General features: G+C 40.9%; 2 protein-coding genes across 4 annotated transcripts in view; one reads left to right on the top strand and one right to left on the bottom strand.

Annotated features, from left to right (window-relative positions):
• The window catches only part of GTF2E1 (general transcription factor IIE subunit 1), a 54,070-nt gene extending 53,156 nt beyond the window's left edge, over nucleotides 1–914 (bottom strand). The window contains exon 1 of the mRNA XM_071760622.1: nucleotides 801–914. The gene's annotated coding sequence lies outside the window, so the exon portion shown is untranslated. The remainder of the gene's footprint in view (nucleotides 1–800) is intronic.
• On the top strand, nucleotides 67–12,625 carry RABL3 (RAB, member of RAS oncogene family like 3). Of its 3 annotated transcripts, XR_011729237.1 has the most exons (9): nucleotides 67–317; nucleotides 865–956; nucleotides 2,048–2,177; nucleotides 4,996–5,110; nucleotides 6,523–6,673; nucleotides 7,349–7,420; nucleotides 7,617–7,794; nucleotides 8,901–8,939; nucleotides 11,573–12,625. XR_011729237.1 is itself a non-coding variant. In XM_071760645.1 (8 exons), exons 1-8 carry the CDS (start codon nucleotides 272–274, stop codon nucleotides 11,636–11,638), a joined length of 711 nt encoding a protein of 236 aa, XP_071616746.1. In that variant the 5' UTR covers nucleotides 67–271; the 3' UTR covers nucleotides 11,639–12,625. The 3 variants fall into 3 exon arrangements, 2 of the variants coding, with proteins under 2 accessions (XP_071616746.1, XP_071616758.1); XM_071760645.1 differs by lacking the exon at nucleotides 7,617–7,794; XM_071760657.1 differs by lacking the exons at nucleotides 7,617–7,794; nucleotides 8,901–8,939.
• Nucleotides 12,626–19,783: the final 7,158 nt, after the last annotated feature.

The following is a 19,783-nucleotide window of genomic DNA, read 5'->3' as shown; positions in this document are numbered from 1 at the left end:
TCCCCGCGGAGAGCGACAGGAAAAGCAGCCAATCGCGTCCCCCACACGGCTCCCGCCCCGCCCACAACTCCGCCGCCGTCCCGCCTCAGAGAGATTTCAACCAATCACAAACGAAAGCGTCCCCGTTTCCCCGCCCCCCGTTTCCTCCCCCGCCCCCCCGGCTGCTGAGCAGGCAGCCAATGAGCCGCGGGAAGGTCGGGTCAGCGTCAGCCGCGATTGGCGGCGCCGGGAGGAGGGGGCCGCCCGCGGGTTCGTTGCTAGGGAGAGTAAGATGGCGGCTTTGGACAGGGTCAAGGTGCTGGTGTTGGGCGACTCCGGTGAGTGTCCCTCCCCCCGACACTCCCCAACGAATACGCGCACGCACAGCGAGGGAGGGGGACGCCCCACAACCAACACCCCCCCCATCTTTTCTCGGGGTCTCCTCGGGAAGTGCCGAACGGCGCATGCGCGGTGCCCCCTTTTCCTCGGCCCGTCCGCTCCACCTTTTCCACCCCGTCACCTTCCCACCGCCTCCCCATCTCCTCCCCGTTCTCCCGCCCTTAACTGGAAAATACCCGGCGGGACCCTCGGGTCCATGAGCTGAGTCTCCCGGAGGATCTGTTAATCTCCCGGCGCCTACCATGGGCCTGAACCTTGCAGGGGACCTTCGCTTCCCTGCGCTGCCCTGCCCTGCCCCTCCACTCCCCTCCTCTCCTTCTCCCCCTCCCCTTTCACTCCCTTCTCTTCCCATTTCCCCTTCCCATTTCCCTTCCCACTGACCTGTGGCGGTGGGACTGTCAGGTCGTGCTTCCGCCCCTCACCTCTGGGCCTTTTTACTTTCCCTTGTGTCACCTCTCAGGAGTTGTCCTCCATGTGCGCTTGCAGGTGTCGGAAAGTCTTCGCTCGTTCATCTCCTGTGCCAAAACCAGGTGTTGGGAAACCCGTCCTGGACAGTGGGCTGCTCGGTGGATGTGCGAGTAGGTAGCACATACGATCTCTTAGTCTGAGAATAAAGCATAAGGGAAGAGAGGGACCCTCACACTTTATTTTTTCTTTTCATTACTTACCCCCCCGGAAAGGTGTGTTTCAGTGTTTTGCTGAGCACATGATCTTGGGAAACATACGGTATTAAATAGGAACCAAGCTCTTGTTTGAGCAAGTTTTGACCTTACAAGGTTGTCAAAATAAGACACGATAATTGTCATTCACCTCTCTCCTTACTGCAGTGGCCACTTGTGGGTGACAAGGCGTGGGGCAGCCAGTTTTAAGTCAGAAGGCTCAGAATGTAAAGCACGCTTCCCTGAACAAAATTAATGCACAGCTAAGTGGTCAGCCAAATAATGAGGCAATAACAATTTATTTGTTTAATGTGAGGGTACTGACCTGGACCATAGGGTTGCTTCTCCTCCTGTCTGCTCATTGCAGGATATACTGCCAGAGCAATGAGGATGTTCATCTAACACATTTTTGACCCAACCTACAATCTTCATGGGACAGTGATAAATGCTTTCTTCCTTCTTCATACTTTGCTGCATTCTCTTTGAAATGCATCACCATAGGTTAGGAGTATATTTCTAAAATGTGGACAAAAACATAGCCTGTTTGTGGAGCAGAGCCAGGGACAGAATTTGTCAATTGATTTTTTCAGATTAAATAGCAATGAGAATTTGGAGAGGAAAAAGATGTAGTCAGTTTGAATCCAGTTTGGTCATCTGTATTAATATTCTTGCATTACTGCCACATGCATTTTAACAACTGTAAGAAGTCATGACCTTACTTTTTCATTTGCTTTTGCAACATCCTATTTCTTAGCACATCATGAGGTACTAGGTTTGTTAATACTGAGGTGGAAAGGATACTCCCTGCTGGCTCACCAAGCTTCATCTCATTTAAGAGGTGTGGTGAGCGCTTGACTCATTCCATCTCTTACCCGAGAGACTTGAAATGTTGTCGTCACAAAAATTTACAAATTTCTATCCAAGTAATCCTTTCAACTGAATGTGGACGTGTTGTGTGGGTTAACTCCTGTGACCTGGTGCTGGGTTTACAAATGTGAATTTTTCATCAGATCCATGACTACAAAGAAGGGACTCCAGAAGAGAAGACATACTACATTGAGCTGTGGGATGTTGGAGGCTCAGTGGGCAGTGCCACTAGCGTGAAAAGCACACGAGCAGTTTTTTATAACATGCTGAATGGTAAGTTGGATTGGTGTAAATCTGGTTTTGGTGAAGATTTGTTTTTGTTTCTGTTACGAGCTTTTCTCTTTTGTTCTGGGGCAGGATAGAGTTCTATATTAGTCTCTTTTCTGATTCTGGTGCATTTATACAGGAAAAAAATCTGACACCATTCCTAGGCAGAATTTTATGGATTCAGGCTTGAACTGGAAAGCTGTTTTAGGCAAACCTGTGCAGATGAGCTTTATCAGCCTTTCACTTTAAGTCTTCTGCAGCTGGCACACCAGGGAGCCTTTGAAGTTGCAGTGGCATCCCTTCCAGCAATGCAAGCAGACACAAAGGTTGCCTTCATCTTCCCAGGCCTGATAGACATGCAGAAATACAATTTATATTTTTTTGCCAGTTCAGTTCCAAAACCTACAGCAGGGAAATAATTATTTGAATTTATATGAACTTTGATAGTTATATCCTACCCTGGCAAATTTGAGCTGATCACCCATAAAATTACAATATACTGATAATCATCTTGCCTCTGCTCATTTAATTTGCCACATTATTTTCAATAATTGAATCTTGCAACTTGCTGTAGATAGAAAGTGAAAATTTATGACTTCTGTTGAGATACTGACTTAAAGGCCTGGTAGTTCATCTGCAGCACTAATAAGAGCAAATAAGTGATTATACACATAACAATGCAGTATTTCAGTTGTTACTTTTTGGCATCCAAGGATAGTTCACTAAAAGCAGATATATACCAGATTAATTACTGCACCTGAAATTCTATCTCAAATGTTCTGTTCCATTCTCATTTCTTGTTCCCAGCCATTTGTGTCCATTTCAATAATGTATTAAGCCATACAATAAACATTTTTGCTATGTGATTATTTGACTGGTTATTTCTTCCTCCTTTTGCAGTAGCAAACCTGTACCTTCTTGCTTACATTGTTAACCAGACCTCTGTAAATGAAGTTTGAGTTGAGTTCTGCCCTCAAAGTAAGCCTCTTTGGTATATGAAAAAAAATTGATTTCTTTTTGACAGGAAATCTACAGCATGGCAATGGTTATGGAGCAGAGTTGGCTATATCCTACAATAGCCCATTAGGAGATGAAATATTGAACTTAGGTGTCTGAATTGTAACTGATGACATATTAAAACAGAGTTATTTATCTCCTCTGCCCAAAATATATTATTAAGCAGCTTGCATATAAAAACTGTTGACTTTGGTAGTAAGCCTTGGCTCTGGTTTCTTTCATTAGATTAATTTCTTCATTAGAGCTTGTCTCAAAAATTGCCTCTCTGCAACCTGACTTAAGAAGAGAAGATGAATTAGTTTCTTCTGCCTGACTGTGCTTTCTAGGCTTGCAGTGGTCTGAAAAAAGTGAGATCAAAAGGCAGTTAATCTTTGGTCCTGGTTTGATTGTAGATCTGCTTTGGGGTCACCTTGTCTGATGGCATGGACTGTGATAGTCTAGGACAGTGACTGGACAAGTAAGGCTGTGGATTGCAGACCTTTGGGGGGGGGGACTGGAACATTTCCTTGAGTGGTCATTGGTCCTGCCTGTCCTTTTTTGGTGTTGACACAAGTCTTTTTCTGCTGGTGCAACTAACTGTAGGCTTTAGGTGAAGCAGATAAGGGAGATGACCAATCAAAAATGCAACCAAGGTAGAGTGTCTGGGAGTGGAGAGTGTTTTTCACAGATGATGCAGCACTGTCTCTGATTCTGTTGCTGCAGGCCAAGTTATATCATGTCAGATTTTTTTCTCCCTCTGGTGGGGGTGGACATGCAGTTAAATTTCTTTTTTATCCTGTTACTGCTGTAAATCCTTTGAAATGGGGCTATGGTTGTGATGTGTTGGAACTCTCACGGGAGAGTTTGTGCACAGTCATGTAGGATAGTTTGTGAAAATGTTTGTGGAAATGCAGTTTGTAGCGTGTGCAGTGGGTTGCACCTTTGGGAGTTTAGGTTGAAGATTAAATCAGTAAATTTTCTCCACCTGTAGGCTGTGAAGTGTGCAGAGAATTAATACTGATGAAGATAAGAGGTATAATTCCTATAATATCTTTGATTTAATGAAGGCTGGAGGAAGTGGGAACATTCCACAGGTTGCAGGAGGTGTCAATAAATGGAAGAAATTTGCTAGCAGGAGCTGGTAATTGAGTTAGGAGCTATGGTTATCAGAAGTGGGTGTCTGTTAATAGCACAGCTAGGAAATTTGGCTGCCTCTTTTTATATCTCAGAATTTGCATTCTGAAGAATCACGGTAATGAAAATGCTAGCAGCTTGATCTTAAATACATGAAATATCATTAAATTCATGTTTCTACCAGCCATCTGGTGGACTGTGAAAGTTTGTACTTCCCCAAGAATGTAGCATTAGTTCTTGAAACTGCAGAAAAGCAATGGCACTGTCTAATCTCTTTGAAAAAAAGGAATAGCCTTTAGACTTCTTAGATGATGTGACAGAAAGGTAGTTATGTTTACCAGCTAGGCAGAACAGACAAAAGCTAAATTCTCTGCTGTAATTTTCAATATCATCAGGACTTAGAGCAGAATCAGGAAATGCCTGCAAGCTGCTTGCAGATTAAAACCTGAGGCAGCTGTTTGTTTACTCCTTTCATGAGGTTTTTCTCTTAGCTTTTATCCAGTTCCTGATAAGCAGCTTTAAAAACCCTGTTGCATCCTGATATTTTCAGCTTTACTCATTCACTGTAACTGAAGTGGTTAGACATCCCTTTCTTCATTCTCAGATATCTGGAAACCTGCGGATGTTGTTTTGGTAAGATAAAGAAAAAATATGTCATTAAATAACATCTTAAATGCCTTTTCTTTTGCTTTAGGGATAATTTTAGTGCATGACTTAACCAACAAGAAATCATCCCAGAATCTCTATCGCTGGTCTTTGGAAGCACTCAACAGAGATGTGGCTCCAACAGGAGTTCTTGTGACAAATGGGTGAGTGAAAAGCACGTGTGCAGGGTTAAGACACAATAATTCCAAGCTGTCATCCCTAAGGCTTTCTGCTGTTCATGTGAAAATAGATGTGGCTAGACTTTCAAAAAAGAAAGAAAAAATAGGGTGTATCAAAGAAAATTACTGCTCATTTTGGTTTGCACTGCCAATCAGGCCATTCTGCCAGTAGATTCCTAAACTGTATGGCAGAGGCCTTACTTTAAGGGAAGAGATGTTGATCGTGTCCTTTGTCTCTGTGAGACTGGGTCCATTCCCTGGCACCTGCAAATTTGTGTGTCTGTACTGAGACTTGCAAAGCCCTTGTCCAGAAGTGTCATGGGGCAGCGTGTTGCTGTTGCAAAAGGCTTTCCCTGAAGGCTGATTTTTGGTTTGGGCAGTGTGGGGATTATTTCAGGAGCGTGCTTAAAAAAAATTGGTTAGAAAATGCTTCTTAAACAGCATAATCCTAATTGGCTTTCCGGCATAGTGTCAAGTGTTTCTTCCTGTATCTCCGTACTCCTGTTACACATGTACTCAAAAAAGTTTTAAAGTCACTGATAAAGGTCATACATTATCAGGGAAACTATAAGAAGCTTTTTGTGGGAAGAATATCAATTGTTTATCTGCCTGTTCTATAGAAACATGGGAAAAGAGAAAGAGGGTTTGTATTATAAAAAGAGAAGATTTCTCCAGTTTTTCTATATACTGGTTCTTCATGATTGCTATAGTTTTCAAAAGCTTAAATGCTGTCAGGGACAGTTGCTCAGCCACTAGCAATTGCTAGGTTAAGTTGTTGCTGTTGGTTCTAAAATTACTTTCTAGAAATCTTGATTCAGGTCAAAATGAAAGACAAGTGATTATGCTAGCTGAGAGGAATTATCTTGGATTTGTGATGACATTCAATTATAATATTATTTATTATATAAAGGCTATATTTGATCATTATTCATATCTGAACTGGAACTCAAGCTTGTTGGAATTCAGCTTGTAGAGAGTAACTTTACTTGAATTTATAAGACCTAGTAACTTGCCATCACAGAACTGTTGTTGTAGTCCTCTTTGATCAAAGATAGGAAGGGGTAGTGTTTCACAGTTGTTATTTATTTCATTGCCTCTCCTTAGAAAGTATATATACATGAGGAGTATGTTCAGAGGTATCAGCTCTTTTATGTGTCTCTGGTGACTGCATACACTTGGTACAATACTGGAATTCCTATTTTTTTCCTCCTTGTGTTAGCATTTATGAACCACACAGTGGTTCCTCTGTGCTGAGAAGAAATCCAGATCATGTGGTTTCTTTTCTTTTTCAGTCCCTCTTTAGTGACTTAGATGCAGAGGCCCTTCCTTAATTTACAGATACAGGCCACTTGCATTGCCATTGCTTCATTCAGAATTGTATTTATTTCCCTCATCAGTGACTATGACCGTGAACAGTTTGCTGATAACCAGATTCCACTGCTGGTAATAGGAACAAAACTGGATCAGATCCCAGAAACTAAGCGGAATGAAGTTTTGACCAGAACAGCTTTCTTGGCTGAAGATTTCAATGCTGAAGAGATAAATTTGGTTGGTATCCTTGTTACCAGTGTTGGGTTTTCTTTTTTTTTCTTTTATATGGAACTGTTTCTGATTTTTAGTAAGTAAAGATGGTGTTACAAAAATTGACGTTTTTGAGATTTTCTCAGCAATGTCGGAGTAATTTTGATTGTCTGAGTCGTTTCCTTGGTGAAATGGTTGTCTTTGTCTCATTATAGGGATGTATAGGCAGTGGTAGATAAGGTCACTGAAACTTAGAATTGGTGGTCTGGAGTTTAGTTTTCCCTATTCTTAGTTCTAACAGACTATCATTGAATGAAACATCAATATAACTTTATATATGTGTGTATATAGCATGTATAAATGTATAAAAGTACACATGTGCTGTGTGAATGCTTGTATATACACACACATGCATTATCTCTTGTGTAGGCTGTATGAATTATTAGCTGACTGCATAGCTGGTGGCAGAAGGAAGATGTGAAGTGCATAGCAGGGTATTTAGAATTCTGTGGTTGATTAACAGAACAGAAGTTGGCCTTTTCACTTAAATGACTGAGGGTCAGAAATCAGCAGGTATACGGTGTTTTCCCTTGCTGATAGCATGTGCATGTGTCAGGGGAAAGGTGTGTTGATTTCCATGGGTATGGCTTTCTTGCATTGATTTCCTTGCACTTGGTTTGTTGTTGTTTTTGTGCATTCTAGGATTGTACCAATCCTCGTTACCTGGCTGCAGGGTCATCCAATGCTGTCAAGCTAAGCAGGTTTTTTGATAAGGTAGGTGAAGTCAAATTATGTGTTTAACACTGTCTGTGATTTGAACATACAACATGAATCACCTGCTTCTTTCATGTTCCACTTTTGGAGTTGGTTCAAGCCAGATGTGGGGTGGCCAAAAATTTGTCTGCTTTTGGAACCCTTCAGAAAACAGCTAATCTGTTTGAAGGTTTCTTGGTCTGCATACCCAACACAGGAAGGACATGGAGCTCTTAGAGCTAATCTAGAGGAGGGCCATGAAGATAATCAGAGGGCTGGAGCTCCTCTCCTGTGAGGACAGGCTGAGAAAGTTGGGGTTGTTGAAAGCCTGGAGAAGAGAGCTCCAGGGAAACCTTATAGTGGCCTTCAGTACCTGAAGGAGGCCTACAGGAAAGGTGAGGACACTTTTTACAAGGGCATGGAATGATAGGACAATGGGTAATAGCTTTAAGATGGAAGAGGGTAGATTAAGGTTAGACATTAGGAAGAGATTCTCTAGTGTAAAAGTGGTGAGACTCTGGCATGGGTTGTCTGGGAAGTTAGGGATGCCTCATCCCTGGATATGTTCAAGGCCAGGCTGAATGCTGCTTTGAGCCACCTGATTGAAAGGTATCCCTGTCCATTGCAGGGGGCTTGATCTTTAATGTCCCTTCTAACAAAAAACATTCTATGGTTCTGTTAATTAAAAAGAGGTCACAAATGTGCAAAGACATTCTGCTTCTGAAGTCCTTAGGCAGGCCAGAGGGTTTGCAGTGTGCTGAGGTAGCAATGTGGGGAGTACAAAACTATGGTTAGCTCTGTTGCTTCTGGTTAAAGCTAACTTTAGGAATTAAGAAATGTTGCATACTACTCTACTATCCTGTACAAGAGAGCATCAAGGCCTACTGTGAAAACGACAGAAGGAATACTCTAAGTATCCCCTTGGACAAAGAGATCATAGTGGAGCAGAACACTCCCTGTAACAGACCATGCTCTAGGGGACATTTGGCCTGAATTTTCTTTGGAGGAGGCTGCTGACTGTACAGCATGTTACAAATCACTTTGATTCTTTGTTTCTTGATGGTACTGCCTCCATAGGTATTCTTAGCACAGTTTGTGCTGCCAATCAGGCTACCACTTCTCAAGCATCACCTGTGCCCTGGGTCTACTCAGAGCTGATGGAGTTGTTACACATCTGCAAAGAGCTTTTTTTGATGCTCAGAACTGCTGCACCCACTGAGAGGGGTGGGAATAACTAACTCACGTCATTGCCTCTGTTACTAAAGAGGCTACTAATTAAGTGTGTCAAAGTTGAGGATAATACAGCCTTACTAAGAATGTCTGGAGGTGGAAGCTCCTATGTGTAATAGGGCACTTAAAGCATTAGGTCTGGAGGAGAGGTTGTGAGTTCAGACCTTGTCCCACTCAGCCATGAATTTTGGTGCTCACATGTGAAGTATTGATTGGAATCTGAGGTTATGTATATGCTGTACCAGTTAAGATCATTCTCTGTTTTTCCCAGGTCATAGAGAAGAGATACTTCTTAAGAGATGGCAATCAGGTTTGTCAATTTTTCTCCTTTTTTGTTTTGTTTTTCCCTGTGTAATGTGATCTGCTGACAGAGTCCTCTATAAAACTTAAACATGTGACTTAAATGATAATCTGTGCTAGTAATTGAGTTTCTAAGCCTGTAGAAGCACAGTTGTTTTGGATAGACAGAGAAATGGCTGATTCCTGTCAGCTGAAGTATTGATCTGTGATATGATTGTCAGTGAAATAATTAAGTATGTTAACATAGTAGAAGTTGCAAGAGTGAGGTAAAATGGGAAAATATAATCTCTTTCAGATCTGCCAGCTTTAGGTTGCTTGGTTACAGATTATGCCAGTGCTGCTCTCCTGAAGAAAAGGCTTTTTTGTCAGAGATGTGACTAGTATTGTATGTTTTGTATGGATAGTTTTCATAGAACCAGAGGAGCTGCAAGAAAAATGGCAGTGTGATACCAGCTTGTAATTCATTCCTGAAGGGCTGAACTATACTGTTTTCAGTACAGTTGGTGAAGATCTACCAAAAAGACTGTCCTGGTTTGGGCAGGCCACCTTAACTTTTTGTACCCCCACATTCTCAGGTGCAGTCTGCCATGTGGGGAGCAGTGAGGTTCCAGCTACTCTTTCTGTGAAGTGCTTGCAAATTACCACAAATAGCATCACTGAAATACAATAGAATGTATTGTTAGGTGTAGCTCTGCTGAAAGCCCCTTAGAGAGAGTTGAGGGAAAAAATAGTCACAAATTACAAAATACTTACTTTCTTTGACTGTTTTTTTTAATGCCTTTTAAAAATAAATCTGCTTTTTCCTATGTCAGTTTTGCATGATGCCTTTTTTCCTCCCTGTTCCTCACATTCTAGTGAAAGAAAGTTACTTTCCATGGAGATAATAGCTTAATGCAGAAACCTGCTTCTGTGCTGGTTGTCTTTGATGTATTATGTAAGATTTTTGTTTTTCTTATTTAATCATTTTTAGTGGCTAGCCAGGGATTAACTTTACATTGCTTATGGCTGCATGCCAAAGTTTACAGCCTTCTGATGACTACTTTCTTCTGCCTCACTGACAACAGCTCAAAAGCTTGAACCAAATCTTAAGCAGTGGACAGTCATATCTAAAGAGACAAAATCCAAATGGAACTGGAGATTTCATTTATAACATCCTCACTTTATTATTTTTAATTATCTACTTAATATAAATCTTACAAGTGTGTTTGTAGGTTTTCTAGAAAAGGTCTCTTTGATCACTCTTTTTTTGAGATATTTCTATTACAGACTTTTCATTCTTTACATCCTGATTAATTTACAATTGGTTTTAGCTCTGGCTTCGATCAGATATCTGATAAATAAATAAATATTTACTCTTAAGTCATTAGTTTGATATGAAAAATGCTAAAGCAGATAAGTTTTCAGGACATTGGTATCCTCCTACTTCTTAGTTATAGTGGTTGCACTTTTCCTTTTCAAATTCCCAAAGCAGTTTTGATGAGATGAACTTTTGTGCAAAATCTGCCTAATTTTACTGTTAGAGATGATTGCAAAACAATTCCTTAATGAATACCTTGCCATATCCATTTGTGTTTCGGGCCTGAAAGCCCTAACTAAATTTAAATTGTGGGGGGTGTAGTGGACTTTTATTTTGGGTAAGCTCTTCAGCTTTCTCAGTTTACCAGTGAACTGTGTAACCTGAGCAATTTACTTTGTATTGTAAATTACATTTTCAGCCCATACCATCATACATGCCCATGTTCACCTGTTTGTAGTGCTTAGTTGACACCTTCCATTATAATATATTGTATTTCTGTGAGACTGTGGAATTGTTTTGGAAGGATTTGTTTATATGTTTACTGGGTCTGCTGTGTCTGCTCGCCTGTAGTTAGGTATCTAAAGGTTATTCTGGATTGTAATCAAATAGTTTTATGATGCCACCAATAGGATGCCACCAATATTAATGTCTGTCCTAGACATAATATAGAGTATTACAAAGCAGTGGGTCTTTTTCTTTTGGGGTATTCACAGGTGCATTAGATTGCAAATCTGTTTTAAATATCCCTATGGCAGAGAAGCTTCTGGTTTCAAGTAGATTTTCTTTCTAAGCACTCACTGTCATGGTGTAATCAGTGTCTACATACGGGCTGCAAAAGCAGGAGTGATAATGCTTTGCATTGTTGCAGCCATTTCTCTTCTGATGGTTTTCTTAAAGCTTTCAGCAATTGATAAAACTGTACTTGTAACTACCAGTGAAGTGCTGCTGTCTCAGCTTAGAAGGAATAAACTCTCAACAGCTTTTTAATAAGACTTGTTAATACTATTTTGAAGTTTTAAAAATTAATGGAGGAAGACTTTTTGTATGCATTTGAAGTATGAACTTTGAAATCTGTAATTAACTGGTTTAGGATTTGCTCAATAAATTAATGCTTTCATTGTAACCTTTGCCAAAAAGCTTTAAGGGACAAATGAGCCATACTTTAGATTTGCATCTTATTTAATTGATGGTGCTTCTCTAGCAATAGGCTGCAGCATTCTAGTCCTGATTCTGGAGACATCGAGGAAGAGGAAGGCATTGTTGTAGTTGTCTTGGTAACAGATACTCTGGTGAGGGATAGGAGGAGTTCATCCTGATTCTTAACAACTTTTCTTTCCTGTCTCTAGATTCCTGGCTTTTCTGAAAGGAAAAGGTTTGGAGGAGGAACACTGAAGAGTCTTCATTATGACTGAATGCTGAAGAAGTGGAAGATGACTTCTCCAAGCTCCTAATGACATTCCCACTCCAACTGGCTGCTTGAAGACAATAAAGCAGAGTAAAATGATGCTATGCTTTGGCCACATAGACTGCCAAAGCTGCTCTTGTTGGAAAAGACTTGGGGAAGAATTTCCAAAAATTGAATTTGAAGCCTGGAATGTTTCTTAGGATTGCAGGCTCTCTGGATATCTGGGAACATTTGGGGAAAGTGTGCAATAAACTGAATGCCTCTCACACACTGTTGTGGGAAGCTTTATCATACATAGCACATATATTCAACATCTTGGAAAGATGTCTCCATTTTGGAAAACTTATGGACAATCTTTGCAATGAATTAATGCATCTTACCTCTAAAGGAAATATGACACCGAGTGGGCTTCTCGTTTGCAGTAAAGTGAGCAAAACAAGTTAGCAAAATGTAAAGATGAATAAGGAATGGTCCTGAAAATAATAGAATGCCTTCATTAAATTAGTAGTGTTGTCTCACTTGGAACACACTGCTCAGCCTTATTCAAAAGGGATAAAAGGAATAGGCAAAAGAGAAAATAGAGAGATTTAAAGCCTTCAGAAGAAAACAAGTGGTCTTAATTATGCTGCTTGAATTAAAATTTTTTACCTTGGACAAAGTTAATCACAACTCCTTTTTGTCTTTTCATAATTGAGTATAGTCTTCTTCTTAATATTAAATTAAAAGGCATCTCATTGAAAGTTGATGGAAAATGTATGTTTTTATACAGTGCTTATTTGGAACAAAAGTGGCATGGTCTTATTGAGCCTGAGAGCTTAGTGGATTCAGAAAACATCAAATGTAAGAATATCATCTGAACTGGATAGAAATTTAAGATGGATATAAAGTCCTATATAAAGCAGGATCTGCTCATGATTAGAAGGAAAGTTTTGTAGTAGGGATGTTTCCTTTTCATTTTTAGTACTAAGGATAAAGGAGACTTGGCATGACCTGATCTGATCTACTGTGTTGTCTTTGCATAGTTTCTCACCTCCTCATAATTACATGGAGTGGTAAAAGCCTGATTTATTGCATTTTCTTCTTTCCCCTCCTTCCTGGTAGTTAGCTTTAATGATTAAGCCTCTGGCAAATGCTAACTAAGAGCTTGAGTTAGATATAAATACAGATTAATAATAAATGGGGATAGAAGAAAATAAAATGCTGGTGTGAAATTGAAAGTTAGCAGAGTTCTGCAGTCTCCTAAATTACATCTGCCTGCAGCTTTTCTCTAGCAGCTTCTTGAAGACAAATGGAAAACCACCTATTGCCACCAATCAGGCAAAAAAATGACTGCTAGGTACACCAGTCAGACTTGTTAAAAATATGGTTACTTTGATTTTCCTTAGGCCAGAAAAGTCTTGGACCATTTGTAAGTACAAGTGCAGTGAGTTTTTAGATGCCCATATAAAACAGGTTATTAGTTTACATTTAGTTTACAACCAGCAAAAACAAGTTACAGAAATAGCAGATAACCCGTATCTGAGCTGTGCAGTTTCTGACAGCAGCAATGTCTCTCTTTTCCACTTTGACAATCAAAGCTGGAATTGTTTTCTCAAGGTCAGCTGCTGTCTTGGGGTAATCAGTTCTGGGCTCCCTCCAGTTACAAGGAACTGCAGAGCAGAACAAGCAAGCTAAGGTTATTTATTCCTTCAACCTATGGCTTCTTGAGGAGAGTTGAAGTGGTGTAGGGTGAGGGAGGCCATTTACTTTAAGATGCTGCATGAAACAGGAGTTGTACAGGTCTTTGGTTTGGAGGAGGTAACTGTCATCTCTCCAATTAATCAAAAAAAGGAATGTTGCTTGCTATGACACGGGGTGACCTGAGTGCTAGGTGCAGGTTACCTGTTTCTGCATTTCACTCCTGAGGCTCCACAAAAAAGAAATGTTTTCATATGAGAAATCTTGTAAAGGTCAGGAGGAAGGGAGAAAAAATAGTTCCTGTGAATCAGTGGGACTACAGGTGATGACAAAGATTTAAGAGCAAATTTTGAAGAAGATACTGTTGTGGTAGGAGGAAGACATGATAAAGGGACCAGTACCAAGGAAAAGTAGAGCATGTGGGCAAGTGGTAGAAGGTTAGCAGACTGAGAAAGTTTGCTTGAGGCTGTGGCTCTTGCTCTTGCTCAGCTAAGTCTGTCTGGACTCAGTCATCCAGCTATAAGCCATAAAACTCCTCCAAGAATGTGACTTGAGCTGATGTGTGGTCTGACTTCATGGTCAGTCTCTGTCCCATCTCCAAAGTGTCTCACTCCCTGGAGACAAGACTGATGTGTCTGTTAATCAAAGTGCAGTGCTTTCAATACATGGGAAGTGAAAGGATTTACCCATTTTAATTTTAGCCTGGATGTCTAAAGAACAAAGAAATGAGTACCATCATTGTTTGTCTTGTCACAAAATTTATTCTGATGTCACCAACCTTAACTCTGTCCTACATAAATAAATCATTTATCTTCAGTAGTTAGTTTTAATGCACTGAAAATCTTTTAGGTAGCTGTGATCTGGTTATCATTCTAAAGGGCAAAGGCCAAATTTCTGAATTGTTCTCCTGCAGCCCTGAAAAATGGTTGCAGACCAGAATTACAGTGCTTTAACATTTGTGTCCCCCAATTAAAATAGACTGCTTTGTAAAACATCTGTGTGGGTTTTTCCATGTACTTTTTTCTACTTATCTTCTTCCAGTATTTCATCAGGATCAAATTATGGAAATTAGCATAAATTAGCTTAAGTAAAATCCTGAAATTTAATGGGTTTTCCATGTTTGGGGTTGGGTAATTGCAGTAATCATGTTTTGTAGTTTTCACATTTGCGTGACCGGAGCACACTGTGGCTCTCTTGAAATACTAGTTTTGTTTGTAATGGTAGCTTCTATTTTCCTAAATATAATGCAGAATGGGCTGATAATTGTCATAAAGTCATTGAATGGTTTGGGTTGGAAGGGACCTTAAAGATCATATAGTTCCAACCTGCCTGCCAGGGGCAGGGATCCCTCCCACTAGACGAGGCTGCTCCAAGGCCCATCCAGCCTGACAGTGAGCACCTCCAGGGATGGGGCAGCCCCAACTTCCTTGGGTAACCTGTGCCAGTGTCTCACCACCCTCACAGGAAAGATACAAGATTATGAAATAAGACAAATCACAGGAAATAGCAGAAGCTGGTGCCAGTGCCACTGACCTGTTGACTTCAGTGTAGTGTGTGCTTAGATGCAACTTCCTCTTTATTTTAGTTGGAGGTAGTGGCTCCATACACAAGTTCTAACAGTTTACACCCATACTGGTTTTGTGTATAGAACTGGAATATCTCATACCTGCTGTGGTGTATATCAAATGTCAGGATCCAGTGGGTGATCTGGAGTGACCATCCCAGTATTTTACTTTACACTTAACTGCTCCATCCCTTCTGTGTTTTTGCATTACTCCTATCTCAAAATGTCTCAGTTTTAAATTGTCACTAAAAAGCCCTGTGTTGATCTTTCTCCCAAATATTCCAGCCACATCCTGTTAATTTTTTGGATAACAGGCTTGAATGTCATGGTTGTCTTACATCTGTGTTACTGTAATGTTGTGAATCCAATAGGAATTGTTATTTTCATGCAAATAGGTCCCCAGTCAAGGTTAAGTATCCTACTTGCTTAGATCTCAAGAGGTGACGATTATGTATCATTTTTCTTCCTAGGACAAGGTTCACACATTTCACATCAAAGCACTTTTACCTGGTTCCTTTAAACTGGAGCTGCTTGATCTCTCCATCTTACTTCCCTGGTGGAAAAACATGCTCAGATGCTGTGCACCAGAGGGTCAGTGGCTCATGCAGGTAGAGTTAAGATATGTTATCCTGCCCATATTGACACAGCTGAAATGTATAGCAAACAAACGAGCCTCCCCTCTTTCCAATTGGCTTGGTAGAGCTTTCTGGTTGATTTATGACCAGTTTGATGACTGAGGGTATAGTCAGAAGCACGAGTATGTCCTAAATATAGAAAATCTTCCAAATGTGCCCCTCTTGATTTCCATGCAGAAAAGTAGGAAACGTGTACTGTAACCTTAAATTCTTGAGTATACTTTTTTGTTCTTGTAGTAACAGGATTATCTGCTTCTTGCAGCAATCTTTAGCAAAGGTGCCACTGGCTTTAAGCGTGTGAAGCCTACCCAGTAATGGGGTTTTGGGTGAACCTTAACAGAGATTTTCATAATTGAGAATATTTGCAGAGACTGCTGCAATATGCTCCATTTATCACAAATGAAGTACGATCTGCTGCTTTGCAGCCTGCAGTCAGTAGATGTTTTCAGTGAATTGTAGTGAAGTCAGGGCTTGAATCCTAGTTTTGCAGTTGATAAGCAGATGACAGATTGAAAACCTGTTTCTGCTTTTCAGCAAGAGAAGCTTAATCCTCCTATTTCTTTTGTTAGTGTGCTCTTCCAGATAGAAGTCATGTTTCTGTCTCACTTTCCTTGTGAGGACGCCAGTTACTTTGATTCCTTAAGAGGGCTGAACAATTCTGTGGCTTAGTGCACAGGTTCTCTTTGACAAAACTCCATTATCATTATTGATGAACCTGTCCACTTGAAGTGCTCAGTAGAGCCTTCCTTAGGGTGTGCTTTGCTGCAGCACTGTGTGTTAGGTCCTTAGGGGGACACTGGTTTTGGAAAAAAAAACACCCGGTAGGGGAACATCCAGAAGAGAGGAAAGAGAACAAAATCAGTACCAGTTCTCTTTAATTCCAAATCTCCAATCAACTACAAAGCTTTTCTACCTAGTTAGGGCCTGATAATGCAACTAAGAGTAATGTTCTTAGTATTTTCCATTTGTGCTACTGTGGGCTTATTCTAACATCTGCTCAGTAAATGGGGAAAATGTTTCTTTATGATACATGAGAATACCCATGGAAGAATTTACTTCTTAACTTTGAAGTAAGTTGAAGTAAGGTTAAGAAGTAACCTTGGGTGTCTGAACAGCATAAGGGCTTTCCACTTGGGCAGGCAAAGCTGGAATAAATCCATGATTCTCTGGACTTGAGTCTAAGCAGATCTGGAAATTAGATGTAGTTCTCTAGCAGTGAGAGTGATGATGGCTGAAATGGTTAATGGAAGAAAGCAGATTTGTCATTGTTTGGTTTTTTCCAGGGTAGAGTTAGGAGCTTTTTGAAACACATACTTTAGCACAGCTTCTAGGAGAGGTATCCTGGTATATTTGTGAAGTTGGTTTAGGCAATCAGAGCTCCCTGTGACAGTAAAGAAACTGTGAAATGGAGCTTTGGTAGATCAGCTGCTTAGCCAGTCCCTGCTGCAAATACCCTTACAGATAGGCGTGTGTTTTCGTTTTCCCACTTTGGTTTTCTACCACTGAGATACAGTCCCTTGGACTTACCAATGCATAGCAACTCTGGTTCCATACCTACTGCAATTGCACAGGAAATTTTTTTTCTCAGCATGCCACTGTGGAGTTCTCTCAAGAAGATGTTGTATACAAGACAAGCTCATAAATAAAAACATATGTTTTTTTCTTGACTACATTAAGCAAATGAAAGTCTGAGCTCTATGGATGATCCAGCTCAGAAGTTCATTCATGTCTGTTGACCAGGAGAAAGAGCAGGAAGTGAAATAGTGTGTGATTAACCTATACACATCTATATTCCCTTTGACCTGAAAGTTAACATTCACAAAGTGGAAACATGCTGCTGGCTTTGGGTTAAAGATTTATTAAAGGGCAGGGAGGCCCAGTACCTTTAAAAGCTAGGACTACATTCAGAGTTTTCATCTTGCTGTCTGATGCCCTGTTCTCTTCCTGAGGCTTGTTCTGCTGTGGGCCTGATGGGCTGTTCTACCCTTGATGAATAAAAGGTCAGAACACAAATTGTCATAAATTAGCACCCTCTTTAGCCATTGCACCAGAGTGGGAAAGGACAGAACAGGGCATGTTTAATTTTTAAAATTTTTTTCTGACTGCTGGGAGTAGTTCTAGCCTTAAGGCAGAAGCATCACAGGAGGGTGAGCAGGTGACTTCTCCAGCCTCTATTCATGCAGCATCTGCTTTTTGGCGATGCCCTTCACTGCAGACAACTTTTATGACCTTTTCTGCACAAATAAATTATAATAATTAACCTGTCTGGCATCTGCTGGTGAATGGTCCCAGAAAAATGACAAGGACATATTTCAGAAGAGCCATTCTACAAAAAAGTACCTGTTTTTAGAAAGAAGCGGGGCTTTTTTTGGTTGGTTTTCTTTTTTCCACAAAGCTGTTGCCAGTGGTAGAAAGCTATAAGTATTATTGCTTTTTTTTCTTATATGGGGAAATATCAAAAAAAAGGTTAAGTCCCCTGGGTTCTAAGCAATATGCTAGCAGATAAAAGGACAGCTGCTCTAGATGGCTCCAGTCCCATTAGGCTGAATGTAAAGGGTTATCAGAAAAGAAATACTAGTTGGGGAAGCTGAGCTTGCAGAGACAACGAATGAATATGTTATTAAATATGTACAACAATGAGTGCATTTTAGCTGGATGAAGATAGGCAGGAGAAGAGGTTGATCAAGCATTGGAATGGGCTGCCCAGGGAAGTAGTGGATTCTCCATTCCTGGAGATATTTAAAAAGAGACTGGATGTGGCACTCAGTGCCACGGTCTGGTAACTGCAGTGGTAGTGGATCAAGGGTTGGACTTGATGATCTCTGAGGTCCCTCCCAACCCAGCCAATTCTATGATTCTATGATTCTATGATTCTATGATCTCCATCCCTGAGAAGGGGTGCTTTATTCCTTGAAGGGATGCTCCCTTGCTTCAAGGCAACTAGTCCTAGAAACCATTTCCAGACATATGAAGGACATTAAGACGACTGGAAATAGTCAGCATGGATTTATGCTTTCCCTTGTAAATTCAGTGGGCTAGGTTAGAAACACCACGGAAATGGTGTTAAGAAACCTTTTCTGAATTTTTCTTTATTTTTAGCTGTCCCGCAAGAAAAAAACAAGAGATTAGGGCCTATATAAAGAGGTCAAATGTATGTTCTCAAAAGGGAATGCAAGCTCAAATATGATGTGAATTCTGCTGTGGGGGTCAGGGGATCTTAAAAAACCCCTGGAGATCTACAACTTCAGGTTGTGAAACTGTAGTCAAAAGTACAATTCTTCACTGTCAGAAAATAAACGAGATGAACTCGACTCTTAAATATCATCTGGTAGGAAAGGAGTCTTGAGGGTAGGTGGCAGGTGCCAGGTACTTTATTTCTTTGGCAATGATGAATCACTGCCCAGGGTGAACTAACATATTTTCAGGCTCTGTCTTGAGCTGGAGAATTCCTCACTGCTGGTGCATTTTTCAATGGCAAAACTGGAAGAAGTCAGGGTATGGAGGGAGCTTTGCTGGGCAAATGGGAAGATGGCAAGCAGCAGTTGGGATCTAGAAAAGACCTGTAACTTGGGAATTACTCAGTCTTTATTGTTCTAGAGACTAACACAAGGGAGGCTCAAGCTGCATATAAGGAAAACCTTTTTGATGCTGAGGGCAGTCAAGCAGTGGAACAAGCTGCCCCATGAGGCTGTATAGTCTGTGTCCTTGAAAGGCTTCGAGACAAGACTGGGTAAAGTCCTCAGCAGCCTGGTGTGATCTCAGAGCTGACTCTTTGAGCTGAAGGTTTCACCAGTGACCTTCTGAAGTCCTTTACGCATTACCTTATGATCCTGTGCTCCTAAGACCAGAGGGGACAGCCAAGGAAAACTATCTCCCCCTCTCCCCCATCCATAACCATAATCACTTCCTACACCCCATCTTCTCCCTCATGGCAGCTTTCCACGAGGAAACCTCAAAAAGGTTTTGCCAGACCTCAAAAAGTGGCAGCTTTTGCTGGCTCTGACATATTACCCAAGGTACTGTAAGGAGGTTCCAGTTGAAGAGAAGAGAGGAGAAGAGAAGAGAAGAGAAGAGAAGAGAAGAGAAGAGAAGAGAAGAGAAGAGAAGAGAAGAGAAGAGAAGAGAAGAGAAGAGAAGAGGAGAAGAGAATTAAGAGCTGCCCCTCTTGCAGCTTGATTTCTCCCTGAATGCTGTGGGGGCCACAAAAACTGCTACCTGCTTTGGGGAGGGAATGCTTGCAGGATGCTCCAGGAGAGGGGGAGATGCTACAGACTGA

Source organism: Heliangelus exortis, chromosome 1 (assembly GCF_036169615.1).
Source record: "Heliangelus exortis chromosome 1, bHelExo1.hap1, whole genome shotgun sequence".
Classification (NCBI taxonomy): domain Eukaryota; kingdom Metazoa; phylum Chordata; class Aves; order Apodiformes; family Trochilidae; genus Heliangelus; species Heliangelus exortis.
This window is presented reverse-complemented; position numbering and strand designations above follow the sequence as displayed.

Excerpts from the sequence above, each read along its gene's own strand:
- RABL3 (XM_071760645.1), top strand. The coding sequence starts at position 272 with ATGGCGGCTTTGGACAGGGTCAAGGTGCTGGTGTTGGGCGACTCCG. Across the intron at positions 318-864 it reads GCTGGTGTTGGGCGACTCCG|GTGTCGGAAAGTCTTCGCTC; the intron begins GTGAGTGTCCCT and ends GTGCGCTTGCAG. Across the intron at positions 7,421-8,900 it reads TAAGCAGGTTTTTTGATAAG|GTCATAGAGAAGAGATACTT; the intron begins GTAGGTGAAGTC and ends TGTTTTTCCCAG.